The sequence below is a fragment of the Corvus brachyrhynchos genome, unplaced genomic scaffold, assembly GCF_000691975.1.
Source record: "Corvus brachyrhynchos isolate BGI_N302 unplaced genomic scaffold, ASM69197v1 scaffold1, whole genome shotgun sequence".
Taxonomy (NCBI): domain Eukaryota; kingdom Metazoa; phylum Chordata; class Aves; order Passeriformes; family Corvidae; genus Corvus; species Corvus brachyrhynchos.
Genome location: NW_008237222.1, coordinates 4,115,874 through 4,130,480, shown reverse-complemented (window position 1 = coordinate 4,130,480; position 14,607 = coordinate 4,115,874). Strand labels below are relative to the sequence as shown.

Sequence of the window (14,607 nt, the reverse complement as noted above, 5' to 3'; positions counted from 1 at the left end):
ATGGAAACATTGGCTGGATTTGTAAATATGTGTGTATATGAAAACCCGTCCCATACTGGAATTTTGTCTGTTTGTTACCTTTGCCATTGGTCTGAGATCACGCTAATATTACACCTATTGCATCTGGGTTACAAAGTAAGTTGGTGGTTTCATAAGGGCCAGTCTTCAAGTTCAGACTAGTAGTAGCCTCACCTTCTCCTGTCTTTAGGCAGTACCTCTGAAATAGCCCATTTTGCTGCTGTTAAACTGTTGTCAGTCATTCATTGCTACCTCCCGTGCCTTCTTTCCTTCCTGAACAGGTTGGCCAAATTTTTCTTGGCCTGGAATACTCTTAACCATAGCAGGTAATCCTTAGGCTCACAGTGCAAAGCTATCCTATTCACTCAGGTTAACAGGGTAATTATTGAGGGACCCCTTTCAGAAAAGGCTCCTTCATCGGATGACAGTGGGATTGACTTTGTGTGTGTGTGTGAAGTAAAAAAATAAAGTGGAATAAGCATGCCTGTCTGACTTCATCGTGGTCTAGTAGTCTTCTTGCTCCAGAAATGTCTTCTGTCTAAGTAGATCTTAAACTATTTTAAGAACTGACTAAACGATTCTTGCAAACTTTAGGAATCCAAGGACTCCTTGGATTTCCTGGAACAGCATTTGTAGGAGGAGTAGTTGGCATTTGTTGTGGTGTTTGTTTTTTGGTTTTTTTTCCACTTTTTTGATACGCAGTTTTAATCATAGCCTGAGGTTTTTGCTTCAGAAATCTAGACTGTCAGGGCAGTCAAGAAGCTTTGTTCAGTCTCAAGCCTATGACAGCTGAGACTCATGCACTAGATGTGTCAGAGGTTGCTGCTTTCTAATTACTGGGTGGCATTAAATGCCAATGACCTGATCAGAATGGAGCTAGTTCTCTTTGCTTTTGGGTAAGTGACCATCTGTCAGTTGGCAATGTTTGCTGTAACATGGAATTGCTGGAAACAGGATTCCAAAGAGGTCAGACCTTGAAGAGGTCCCTTAATTGTTTGGCCCAAGACACAGTCCGTTATACCTGTATCACCCCTTGTGCTGATTCATTCTTAAAACCCTTCCAGTACTAGAGATTCTGGAACCTTACTAAGATGTTCTTGCTGATGAAGTTTAATTTCCTAACTTGAGAAACATTCTGGGCATTGCTATAAGCAAATAGACAAAAGCTATTTTTACTCTGGCAGTGAAAGCTTTATCCTGGTGTGAGGTATTTTTATTGTATTATTGATAGTACTGTAATGTAACTAATGCTAAATAAAACTGTGATGCTGTTTTAAAATGCTTCACTGTGGAGTTATGCAGCATGCAGTGTTTTCAAACTAATACTTAATTGATCTACAGTAATGCAAGGGAGAATATATTGAAACCTCACAGTTACATTAAGTGATGACTGTAGATGCTATTTAAACTAATTACAATATTTTAAGGATAGTCTGCTATGAAGCAACTGGAATAACCACAGAAGATACTCAAAACATGCTAAATTAAATGATATCCTTGCATAAGGATATGTAATTGTGATGGTTTCTTGCAGACTTGGTGGTGATTCTTTTCGGGTAGTAGCAGTGAAGGTTTATTTAAATCTTCATTTTTAAGCTTTATATTTTAAAACCACAAACATTTAAGATTATTAGAAATAGTATCTGTGTGTGCTGATGTTTCTCCTTTGGAAGCCATTTTTTGCCATAACTTTTTTCATGCTGTGGCTTAGCATAATTTCATACTTACTATTTTCTTTAGTATGAATTGCTTTCTTACATTCTTTTGTCTGTTTTCTTCTAATATATGCACTCAGTTGGAAGCACACTTGTTACATTTTGCTTTTTGGTATTAAAATTGTATCATGCTATATGCTTTCTTCTTTTGACCTGAGTCTCAGAGGAAAGACAAGGAAGCAAAAGTCTGAATTGGATTCTTTTACATTGCGGTTAGGGGATCATAATAGACGAAACTTATCCATTGAAGAAATCAGTAGCACTTTACTTCAGTAAAATGAAATACATGACAGTATGCCACTGTTAATGAAGCTGTTAATAATGTACTTGTTGCTCTGGGAACAAATTATTACTGCCTTGACTTCTGACTGCCCCGTGTTCTACTCAGTATACGCTTTTTGACATTGCGCGAGTCTTTCTCTTTGTTATTGTATAGCCTTGCTAATACAGAATTTTCAGATTTCCTGTCCGTGTTCATGTTTCCTGCTTGTCTGTCCTGTCTAGTTAAAGATTTTCTCCCTGTGACAAGGAAAACTAGAGTCTATTCTGTAGAAGATGGTTACTTTTCAGCAAAGTAATCTAATTGCTTCCCAAAGCCAGGAAAGGAACAACAGGAGAAGGTGGCTGTGTTGATTTATGCACGCCCACTTGGCTTATTTGCTTCATTCTTTGAAAATGTGTTTTTAAAATAACAAAACACTCTAGAGTGCATTCTGGTTCATACATTTTTCCACCAAGGATTATTCCTTTTTCTCTACTGAACTTCATTAAATGCCACTTTCGTTCACTCTTTCAACTGCGGTTAAGAAGAGACAATACAATTAGTTCCTGAGCATGTGCACTTATAAGCCATTCTACCTTTTGACCTACGAGAAGACAAAAATAATGAGAAACAAGAATCTAACTAACATATATGAGAGAATGTTTTATACGTGATCTTTTGGATTTAAGTGCTTATACAGGAAGAATATTTACCTTATATGTGGAAGATCCTCAGAATCGGAATGATTTATTCATATGAAGGGAACAAAATTAGTGGGATGAATGTCAGATTTAAATAACTATCTCAAAAATCTTGTTATACAAGGACATATAATGAAGTTTCATCTAAGAGGTCAGAAAGTATTCTGACAAAGTTAAGACGGTGAAATGAAGTTAGTTCTTTCAAAGCATATTGAAGAAAATATAAAATATTCTCTCATAGAAGGAGGAAAAAGAAAGAAGTGGGGATACTGTGCTCAAGAGAGTGAGCCAAAATTAGTGAGTGTCTAAAAATAATTCCAAACTCCAATTAAATATTTTACTTCAGTTTCTGCTGAGGGCAGCTAGAATGTATACTGATTGTTAGGTGGGATGGCTAATTGGAGACAGGGCTTGGAAATGGAAGATTAGTTTTCTGCATGAAGAGCAGACTGAAAAGAGGGGGCTGTGTTCAATATAAGAACCTGTACAAATTTGTCATATTCATCCGCCAGAGAATTCTGAAAAAATCTGTGCATTAAATTGGAGATCAGTAACCAAGATTCTTACTGGAACTAATGTCAGAGAGAACAGCAAAAACAGTCTTAACATTGAAGAAGGAAAGGAGAAAATAAGATGATGTTCTCAGGCAGCTTGTGGTTGTTTGTTCTGACTTCATCAAACTTCAGCAGTATGCAGTACCTTTAAAACAATTTTTGAAGAAAATTATTTACCTTAATTCTTGTAATAATTAAAAATTAATGGCATCTTTATCCAGTGGTAGAATGTCTTTCATATGAGAGCTGCCTTCTAAAAACTTACATGCTTTAAAAAAGAAAAAAAAAAGTTAGGCATGTATTGTCTGCCATAACTATTTACTGTAATAGCATTTACTTTTTAAAAAAAGGTAAAAAGCCAAAAAATAAACACAAGCAAAATGCTGATATAAAATACATTTTAAGATGCAACTTACCCTCTCCTGTCACTTTCTGCTTTTCATATTAATCATCACTCTCTTGCTTAATGGGAGAGAAAATTTGTTCTTGGGGTAAGTAATAACACTGAAAAAATTCCATTAGTGATTCTTGCCTGTTTTTGACAGTTTGGTCATAGACAATAAAAACTGGAATTATTCTTCAGAATGCTATTTGAGATTTGTTAAGGCTTCTGTTTAGCTCCCCCCCCCCCCCTTTTTAGCTGCTAGAGCTATATGCTTTTCTAACTTTGCCACATTCCAATTTTTAATTCATATGGACAGATACTAGCACAGTGAGAGTTCTACCTCCATATTCCTTGGGCAGATTAAATCTAAATTGCAGAGCAAAGATGTCATTAGGCATATATGTGAAAAACAAGGTTCACTCTTTATAAAATTTTAAGAAAGGTTTAATAAAAGGGACAATTAGGAGACAATAGCAAAAAGGGTATTACGGCCGGGTGCTTTGGCAGAGCCAAAGGCACACCTCTACATCCAAAAGATCATCTTTAAAAGTACATCTCTTATTGCATATTCATCACAATCATGCATGATTCATAAATTCTTTGGAGTTTCTGTGTATCATCCCGTCAGCCTTATCTTCCTCCTTGGCTCCATTCCGTCTCTGCTCCCTCCATAAATTCTTCTCTCTCTGGTTTTCTGGTTTTTCTTCTTCTCTGATAAGATACTCCAGGAATATGAAGACTTTCTCTGCCTATCTTTTCTAAATTGACTACATAAACAATAGACATTCTATATCATGTATTACATTACAGAACCTAGGTAAAGTTTTTCTAACATTAAGGAACATGCAAAAATCCAACATCACAATACATTCATAACATACATCATGCAAGAATACAACGAAATTTATTCAAAACCTTAAATATTTTGTGCCTCTGAGCCTTCTCCTTTGTAGTCTCATGATTATTCTTACGCTAACAGTAAAAAAGTAATTTAAGAAAAAGGTGTAGCTTACGTTAACACTTGAAAAGATTAATTTTAAAAAACTGTCTGGGTACAAGTATAAAGTTTTGATGAATTTAGGAGTCCACAGAAACCATCCATTGTGCTATAAACAATAAGAATTGCACTCCTTTTTCTCTGTTAGAATTAGCTGGTGTGATGCAATGCCTTAATGTGCTTGCATTTGTACAGAAAGAACAAGGTAACAAAGAATACTTCATATTTTTAACTCACTGTCTTTCAGCAACTATGTATTTTAGAATATTCTAATGGCCTGCTGAATTGTTACTTAGAATGGTGATACGTATTAGTATGAATACTTATATATGTACTTCTGTCTAAGTATACTTGTAGGTATGCTTATATATACTTACTATGTATTACTATGAATTTGTATTCATGGAAGGGGCAGTAATGAAAGAGTTTTTAGCACCCAATTATATTTTCCTATCTCACGAATTGAGTGGAAATTTCCTATGAATTGCTGGTGTGAAATATCTTAATCATCATAAAGGCTGATGTCCATATAACTCAGCAACTAATAATTACTGTTAAAATTTTTATTTTATTTCTCTTCAGCTGTGAGGTCAGTCTAACATAGTTTGTGTATGTATTATATATAGTATTTTAGTTTTTCTATCATTTAATGTATTTTCAATGAATTTGGGGGCTGGATATTTGGTGATTGTGTGTGTTTCATTATGGGGTATATATTGCTGGCTAAATATTTCTGCCTTGGCATAGATTAGATGTGCATGAGATTTTATGAGAATGAACACTAAAATGTTGCTCTTTGAGAAATTAAAAAAGCTTTACTGAAGTACAATTGTCAGGTAAGAGTATTGCAATTAGCTTATGTGCTCTCTCCTTGCTGCCACTCAAATAAATTGCTTTTGCAGTGTTGTCTTTTAAGTAGATATCTTGTGGTGATATCAGAGATTCTGGTGTTGAATATATTATGAGTCATTTGATTAAAATAGTGCTACTTGAGATTTATTCTCATAAAAAAATGCTGAGAATCGTCATCTTTCTGTCAGTCCTTTTCAGATTCCTGAAGAAACAATTTGTACCATGGCAAAGCTCTATGTTGCAAAGTCTTTTATGGTAACAAGAGTGTTGTTTCTAGAGAGTCTTACAGCCACTGTACCAGATAATTTTCTCTGGCCACTGTACCAGATAATTTTCTCTGATACTACGTGTAAAGCTGTAGTAGGTACCGCATTCTCTCACTTAAGATGCATTATTATATGTTTTTATAAAATGTGATTAAAGATACAGGTAGCCAAGTGTTAAAATCCTGAGGCTTTTCTTTATTTTAATTTAGCTTAATGTTCTCCAACATTTCTGATAAAATTACTGTTTCCTGGGAACCTAAGGAAACTTATGTTTAATGCTCTAGACTGCTTTTCAGAAAGGCACAGGGAAGTTAATTTTCAAACTCCATTTAAAACCTCGTGTAAACTAGGGCTTCTTCTTTAAGCATTTGGGAAATGCAGGTTAAGGCCATTCTCTGCACTGTTTTTGTTGCCTGTTAGAAAATGCAAAAGTGTTACCTACACTTTTTTTTTGAGAACTAACTCCTTATAAAAATGTAAATACTACTTTTGGAAGCAGTTTCTTTAAAACAATTATCTCAGTAGTAGGAATCTGTTTTTCAGATGCTAAAAATAATTTAACATCTAGTATTGGAAAATAGGAAATAAGATTAAAATGGTGCATATGCATAACAGTATTACTGTGGTCACAATATTATGGTCTGTATAACCTTGATTCAGGTCACCTGCGTCTGTATATCGTGACAGGATTTATGGCTCATGCCTATTTTACTAGAGTAATCCTTTTACATCTGTTTATCCATTTCTTGATGAGTACCTGGTGACCATTCAGTCTGGCTTAGGTATGCTTGAGATCTTGTAACTAGAAGGTTGGGAAATGAAACATAAAATGCAAAGTCTTGAAAGAGACTGTCCTACATATCTCACAAAATAGAAAGATGTTTACAATCACCTATTCTATTTGCCATTCTTGAGAGATATGTTATGAAAACTTACTTTATGAAAGCTCTTTTTGCCGGTAATGAGTTCTGTAAAGAAGGGAAGCACGTTTCTTTAGGGTGTGATGAGTCACGTAAAAAACTTCTTAAAAATAATTGTTCAGTATATGAGCAGTATCAGTTTTATATACTGACTGGAGGAGAACCTGGATTTAGGAAAAAAGCTCACATGTCATTTGGTAGTTTAAAACTCTCTATTACCTGTCTGGGAAAAATCCAGCAAGAAATCTGGAGTTGCACGTGATGCTTACTGGGAGCTTTGTATGCTGTAGCATTTTTAAAGGGCAACTAAATTTTAGTGTCTCACATCAGGACAGTATACACTTGTCTAGTGTACGTCAGGTTTGAGATATTGAGCATTCTCTTTGAGAAAATAGTGTGAAGGTAATTACAAGGGTCAGAAAAACAACCAGCTGGTTTGTTTTTCTGTCTCGTGATGGCTTAAGGAGAGGCTTACAATGATGGTTTCCTTAGTGAGCTTGTAGCAACCTGCAGTTTGGGGTCTGCCTGAGCCAGAGATTCTCTTCAGTGTTTGGCAACACTTGATGTGCTTTCCTCTCCCTCAGGGATTTATGTAATCTTTTTAAATTCATCTGCATTTTTGACAGCTGCAGTATCATGTAACACTAGTTCCACAGCTTAACTGCATATTTGTTTGTGTGCTTTGCCTAGTTCTTAATGCTGATACCTAATGATTTAATTTGTTGCCTTAGTTATTTTGTTTCTAAAAATAATGAAAATTGTTCTTTACTTTAGTTCTTATAGTTTTTGATTTTTTCTTTTTTAACTCTCTGTAATCTTCTTAAGTACTCTACTTTTTCAGGCTAAATAAAACATGGAAGTATGTTTAGTTCCCTTCATATTTAGAGGAATTCTTTTATCCCTTTTGAATGTATTATACTTTTTTCTGATGGGAGCAGGGTAGTTGGGGACAGAAGACAGAAGGTACCAAAATAGCGTGCTTCATTCAAGACAGGAGCACACAAGGATTTCTAACACAGCATAAGGGATTTCTGGGTTTGTGTTGAAGGTATGGGGGGTGGTACATTTGTTATTTCTTCACTTCAATACTTTCTTTGAAGTTTCTAACATTCTATTTATTTTTTTAGATTACCACTTGCCCTTTTTGAAGCCTGTTGTGGTATTGGCTTTTCTTCAGTTCTCAGGAATCTTTCTTGTTTTCCATGACCTTTCAAACATGATGGTCTAGCAATAACATCTGCTAAATCCCTTAGCACTCATGGGTGAATCCATCCAGGGCTCATGAATTTGTGGGTATCAGGTTTGTCTGACCCTATCTTCAACCAAGGGAAAGTCCCCAGGCTCTGGGATTCCTGAGGACCAGCCTTAGCAGCGAGTAAGAAGCAAAGGTGTTTAGTAACTCTTTCTCTGTACCTTTCGTCACCAGGGCATTTGGCAGTGGGCCCACATTTTCCTAAGTCTCCCTTTTGTTGCTGATATCCTTGAAGAAGCCCCTCTTGTTGTCCTTGATATCCCTTGCCATATTTAATTCCAAGTGGACCTTTGATTTCCTTGACACATACCTGCAATACTTGGACAATATTCCTATATTCTTCCCAAGTGGCCTGACCTTTTTTCCACATTCTGTAAACTTCCTTCTTCTGCCTGAATTTTGCCAGAAGTGCCTTGCCCATCCATGCAGGTCTCCAGCTCCCTTTGCTTAATTTCTTATTCACAGGGATGTCCTGGTCTTAAGCATAGAGGAAGTGCTACTTGAATATTAACCATCTCTTTTGGACCCACTCTACCTTCTGGAGACCTAACCTATGAGATTCCTCCAAGTAGGCCCTTGAAGATGCCAGAGTTATTATAGCCCTGAAGTCCAGGGCTATAATCCTACTTACTGCCATGCTTCTTCCATGCAGGATCCTGAACACCAGCTTCTCATGGACACTGCAGTCAAGGCTGCCACCAGCCATCACATCACCAACCCGTCCTTTTTGGTTTGTTAGTACAAGGTCCAGCAACACACCTCTCCCTGTGGGCTTCCCCACCACCTTTGTCAGAGTTATCAGTGCTCTGCAGGAACCTCCTGGGCTCCCATGTACCAAGCTGTGATGTCTTTCCAGCAGCTGTGGGAGTGGTTATGAGAACTGTGAGCCTGTGATCGTGACAGCTACTTCTGCTGTCTGTGAAAGGCCTCATCTACTTCCTCTTACTAATCAGGTGGTCTGTAGTAAACAGCGTCACCCATTTTAGCCTATCCCTTAATTCTTACCCATAAACTCTTGGCTCCTCCTTCATCTACCCCTAGGCAGAGCTTGATACATTTTAAGTTTTGTCTTACATAAAGAGAACTCCACCACCTTGCCTTTCTGGCCTCTTTCCTAAAAAGTGTGTAACCATCCATGACAGTATTCCAGTTATGCAAGCTATCCTGCTGTATCTCTGTAATTGCAATGAAATCGTGGCCCAGCAACTGGACACTAATTCTAACCTTTACTGTTTCTACAGGTTTGCCTAGTAGTGGTATCACATTTATTTATGTAGAATTCCTAGGAGTCCTTTTAAGCTCATTATGAGAGCCTCAGAAAGCTCCTATGTATGAAATACTGATGGGAAGAATTCATTGGCTTTTCTACAGGTTTTTGTAACTTCTGTGCTTTAAAACCAGTAATGAAAGTATAGGAGTTGTGCAAATATGGGCAGACTATTTTAAGAACAAAAAAATAGCATCTCTCTTACTCGGAACTCTTGCTTAATTCTAGATATGGATGTTTTAGTATATTACAAAGGAAGAAATCATCAGCTTTTAAAATAATTTTTAAATACTGAAGTGGTTGGATTGCTTTTCCCACTCTTGCAGCATTCAGTTATGAAGCTCATTGGGTTGAAATTTTGCTCAGTAAAGGTCAATCTGAAAGACGGAAAGTGTTTTGGTAGATTTTTAGCCTGGGTGATTACTGTCTGCCGTAACAATGAGTAATTGAAAGTAATAATGGTATTAGACAGATCTATAGTACAGGTAGGTAACTTGTATTGTCTTTTCTTTTTGTCTTTTTTTTTTTTTTCTTCTTTGTGTTTCTTCTCTTTGCTTTTGGTTTTGTTTTTTTTTTTTCCCCTCCCCGATTTTTAAGCCTATGGAAAAGTGTTCCTGGTGAGGAAAGTAAGCGGCCATGATGCTGGAAAACTGTATGCCATGAAAGTACTGAAGAAAGCAACTATAGTTCAAAAAGCCAAAACAACTGAGCACACAAGGACAGAACGACAAGTCTTGGAGCACATTAGGCAATCACCGTTTTTGGTCACGTTACATTATGCCTTCCAGACAGATACAAAGCTTCATCTCATTTTAGGTGAGTAGTCTTCAGGATTAAAGTTTTTATTTAAAAAAAAAAAAAAAAAAAACAAAAACAAAACTCCCCCCAAAAAAGCCCTTCTATCTCAACACATTAGGCAATCACCGTTTTTGGTCACGTTACATTATGCCTTCCAGACAGATACAAAGCTTCATCTCATTTTAGGTGAGTAGTCTTTGGGATTAAAGTTTTTATTTTAAAAAAAAAAAAAAAACAAACCAACAACAAAACTCCCCCCAAAAAAGCCCTTCTATCTCAATGTTTTGTAAGGTTTTTTTCATGTGGTCTAAAGTACAGTGTGTTTGGAGATTGCATGAGAGAGCATAGGAAGTAAAATACTGTTCATCTTCGACAGTGTCTGTGTTTGTGGTTTTCCTGTTTGAGCTTCAGTGTGCTACTCTGACTTGGGGGGTGTAGTGGTTATCTTATATGCAGCAAAAAATGTATGTTCATCAATGACCTGGAAGCATTTGCTTTGTTAAGTGTTTTGTTATGAGATATTGAGTATTTGAGTATTGAGATGCTTCCATGTTTCAATTTTTGGGTGTAAAGAGACAATCCAAAATCACACATTTCTGTGCTGAAAGTAGACTTGTTCATAAGGTTTGGTATTACTCTAATTTTAGAAATTTACCTTTCAGATTAGCAGCAAATTTAGTGTATGCAATTTAGTGTAGCAAATTTTGGTGTATGAAGTGTATTTGTAAGAAAATTGCCAGCAATTTTTAAAACCTTCTTACTTAGAGAATTTTAAAAGAATTGTAAAATGAATGATTAATGTAAGGCTTGGATTAATAATATGTTTCTCTAGTGAAATGTTTGAGGAAGTAAATTGTCCTTTAATTGAAGTGCAGGTTTTGCATTCCTTTTTGTCCACAACTTTGATTTTTTAACCTTTATTAACAGGCTGATTTACATTAAATTAGCAAAATTTTATTAATGTTAAATGAATCTACACCTCTAGGTGTCAATTCTTAGAAAGATATTTTATGTACATACCTTAGTTTCATATACTGCAGTGAAATAATAAATATGTGGAACTGAAATTGAGTATTCACTAAATTCCTTTTGAAAATGAGAGTTGAAAATTGTAATATAGTTTCTTGCAAATTCCTCTGACTAGGACATTAGAGAAATACATAGAAGTTTGTCACAAATAAACAGTTAGAAATATATTGATAGCTTTCTGATTCCTTGATAGTAACTGTTAATAATTAAGGTTTTGAAATTTTTATTGGATTTAAAGTTATTGATTAATAACTTGGAAAAAATTGAAATATCCAATGAGATAAAATGCGAACATTTATTATAAATATTATAGAACCATTCTTTAAGTCCAGATAGTTTTTGCTAAAATGCAGCTTAGATCCCATTAGAAATATTTTTAAAAAAAGAGGGGAAACCCAAACAAAAAACCCCCTCAAACCTGAGATAATGTAGTTGCCTAAAGATAAATACATAGCAGGGGGAAAATTTAGGCGATAAGGTTAATTAGAAGGCAATAAAAGCCTCTTGTATGAAAGCAAATTAAAAAGCTTGATATTATATTCTCATAAGAGTCAAAAAGGAGCAAGCCCAGTAGTTCTGAAGAAAGTTGTGTAGCAAATAGTGCAGCCTGGGCACGTGTCCACCATAACGCAATGTTGAGGTGATGTTTGAAGCAAGAAGTTCATAGCTAAGAGAGAGAAAAACAAAACAAAAGGCTGTAATTCTTTCTCATAAGTTCTACATCCATTTTCAGCATATCTGTTGGGGCCAGAAAGATCCTTTTTTCCTTCATTTTCAGCAGAAAATAGGAATAATTAGTTTCAAAATTACTTTTAATGACTTTCTGTAACAGTGAAAATTTCTCTTACTTAACATGATGTAAAGCTACTTTATAAATCAACTGGGCTTCACACCCTCCCTGAGGGAAAAAAACCCAAATAGGTGGTTACAAATTTTTCATGTCTTATTATGTAAGTCTGTGTAAATCACTTCAATGTAGTTTTGGAGGTTAAATGTTTCAGAGGCTTCTGGATTTTGAGGGAAACCACTATCTGTCTTGTTTTTGTACTTGGCTGAATTTGGTATGTGAGCAACCTACCATTTTAGTTTTAAGAGGTTTTAGAATTGGAGCCTCAGTGCAATATTTAGTACAGTTCTTCATGCTGTCAGATTACATAGCTATGTGAATTTAGACTGAATCAAGTACAGACATGCAGCTGCATTTCTGCCAGATTTCCAGAAAACAGGGTTAGGAGTTGATTCCAGGTTTTATGTTGGCTTTAAGCTATACTGAACGAACAATGTGTTATATCCATGTGAGTACCATTATTTCTATACAAAGCTTGTCACGCAAGGTTAACCTTCTAATACTTTAAAAAATAGCTAAATAATCTGAACTGTCAGGTGGGAGTTTATACTGAACTAACCAGGAATTTTTTTTTTTTCCATTGTGTCAGTGATTCATTTGATCTTGCACCAAGAATTTGACAGCTGGTTGTTTCACTGGGCTGTGGTTAGTGTTACAATCTGGATAAAATTAAGCTTGTTGTGCCAATCCTGTGGCAGCTTTGGTTTGGATCTGTCACAGTCCTTAGAACAGCACCTGGCAATTCAGTGCTTACTTTGTGCTAAGTTAACAGTTCCGGGTAGAAATATTTAAAAAAATTTGTTTCTGTTACCTTTTTCTACATGCTGGAGCTCTTCTAGAAGAAGGAAGCAATTGTAAAATGTGGGTTATTTATACTTCATTAAATCTTTTCGTTTTCTTACTGGTCCAGATAAATAATCCTTCTCACGTTGTTTGATTCCACTAATACTTCTTTTCAAAGAGAGAACTGAAAAGTGGAGAGAGATCAGAATGTGTGTAATTTGTATATATGCTTTCTCCCTCAAACTATTAACTTAAAATAGGATTGGACCACTTTCATGGATTTATGTGTTATACCCATGGATCTGTAGAAACAATATTCAAGAAAATACTGAGTAAAATGTTGTGGGGCATGTTCCCTGCTCTGTATATGTAGACCTCAAATACAAAAATGGGGGCTCTGAGGTTGCAAATTAATGGCTGTAATGTACACTGCTAGCATAAACAGCTCTACATCTAAAATATGTTTGTGTTACAGTGGAGCTCTGTTGTAATAATTTTTTTTCCCCTTTCCCATACTGTGGGAAAATCCTTGTGTCATAGCCTGCAAAGAATGAAAGTGTGGTTTCCATGAGGGAGTGTATGTGGAAATAATCTCCTCCAGTAAGTTTTGCCATCAAGGTTTCCCTTGTGAAGGGAAAACTGTGTAATTGTCAGTAGTTGATTATTTCCCCTAATACCTGTTTTCTGAATTGCCTTTCTTTATGTCAGTCTGCCTTGCTGCTCATCAGAGTTACTTCATGAGAGTCTACAACGGTTCTGTTTGTAGCTATCATTTGTACTTCTTTCTTTTCATATTCCTAAGTAACTAAAAGACTGATTTTGTGAAAAACCCCATCTTTATAATTTAGGAATAGTTGAGGGTTATTTTATGGTTTTACTGCTTATTCAAAAGTGAGTCTTGTTCTTCCCTCAGTCCTCTAAGAAAGAAATTGAGTATTGTACAGCATGATGAAATACTGGTGAATGACAATGAAGTAAAAGCATCTGATAAGAATGTGTTACTAAATAACTTACAAAGTACCTAATAATGTTCCAATAAGAAAATTAAATTGTCGGAAAGTGGAATTATAAGGTTCTTTGTTCTATTTTTTAGACTATATAAATGGAGGAGAATTGTTTACTCATCTTTCACACAGAGAGAGGTTCTCAGAAAATGAGGTGCAAATTTACATTGGAGAAATCGTTTTGGCACTTGAACATCTCCACAAGGTAAAGTAACTTCATTCTGGTGCTGATTTTGAGGACTTAGAGCTGTATTCTTTTTGTATCATATAAAGTTAGTAAGGAGAACTGTTGTTTTAGATTGTTTTAAATTGAAAGTAACTTTATCTAACATTGGGACATTAGTTGTATAATTAGAAATAATCCCCAATGAAATGTCCCTCCTTGTGCACCAGTTTAAGGCTACAAATTTTTGTCTGCAGGGTGAAGAGTAGTGTTACTGACAAATGATTTGGTCATTTTTAGTAATCCTTGTGAAACAGTGTATATCAGTAAAACTAATTTGTAATGAACAAGTTTTGGGTTGTATTATTCAGTTATCCTTGTTTCTACACAACTGAGTAGTAGAGTTCTAGCACAGCTGTAGGCATGAAAAGTGTTACAGTTCTCAGAAGTAGTAAATAGATTTGTAGACTATTGCAAAGTGTGCATACCTGTCTGGTCTATGTCTAGACCATATAACAGAAGCATCTGTTTTCATTCTCAGTAAAAGCTGAACTGAGTTTTGCACTCAACAGCAAGTGTTCAGTCACTTTTAAATTTGAGTGATATACAATATGTCCTTTAAATTTTAAGACATTAATGCACAGTGTAGTTTCTGAGAATTTTAATGTAATTTTAAAGTTATTTCTTCAAAGGCTTTTACAAGTTGTCTTTTTTGAGGAGCAACTTTCATGTGTCAGATTACCTTAATAAGGAGAATTTTGGTGGCTTCATATTTAAATGCATTCAGCAACATC

The 14,607-nt window shown here is 35.5% G+C and overlaps 1 protein-coding gene across 4 annotated transcripts in view; it reads left to right on the top strand.

Moving 5' to 3' along the window:
* The window catches only part of RPS6KA5 (ribosomal protein S6 kinase A5), a 75,414-nt gene that overhangs the window by 13,756 nt on the left and 47,051 nt on the right, over positions 1-14,607 (top strand). For 2 of the 4 annotated variants that reach the window (XM_017728993.1, XM_017728997.1), the window contains exons 3-5: positions 9,787-9,937; positions 10,106-10,173; positions 13,740-13,855. In XM_017728993.1, the coding sequence (XP_017584482.1) occupies positions 9,849-9,937; positions 10,106-10,173; positions 13,740-13,855 (273 nt within the window). In that variant the 5' untranslated portion in view covers positions 9,787-9,848. Of the gene's footprint in view, positions 1-9,786; positions 10,006-10,105; positions 10,174-13,739; positions 13,856-14,607 lie in introns of all 4 variants that reach the window. The other 2 variants (XM_017728994.1, XM_017728998.1) reach the window with 1 other exon arrangement.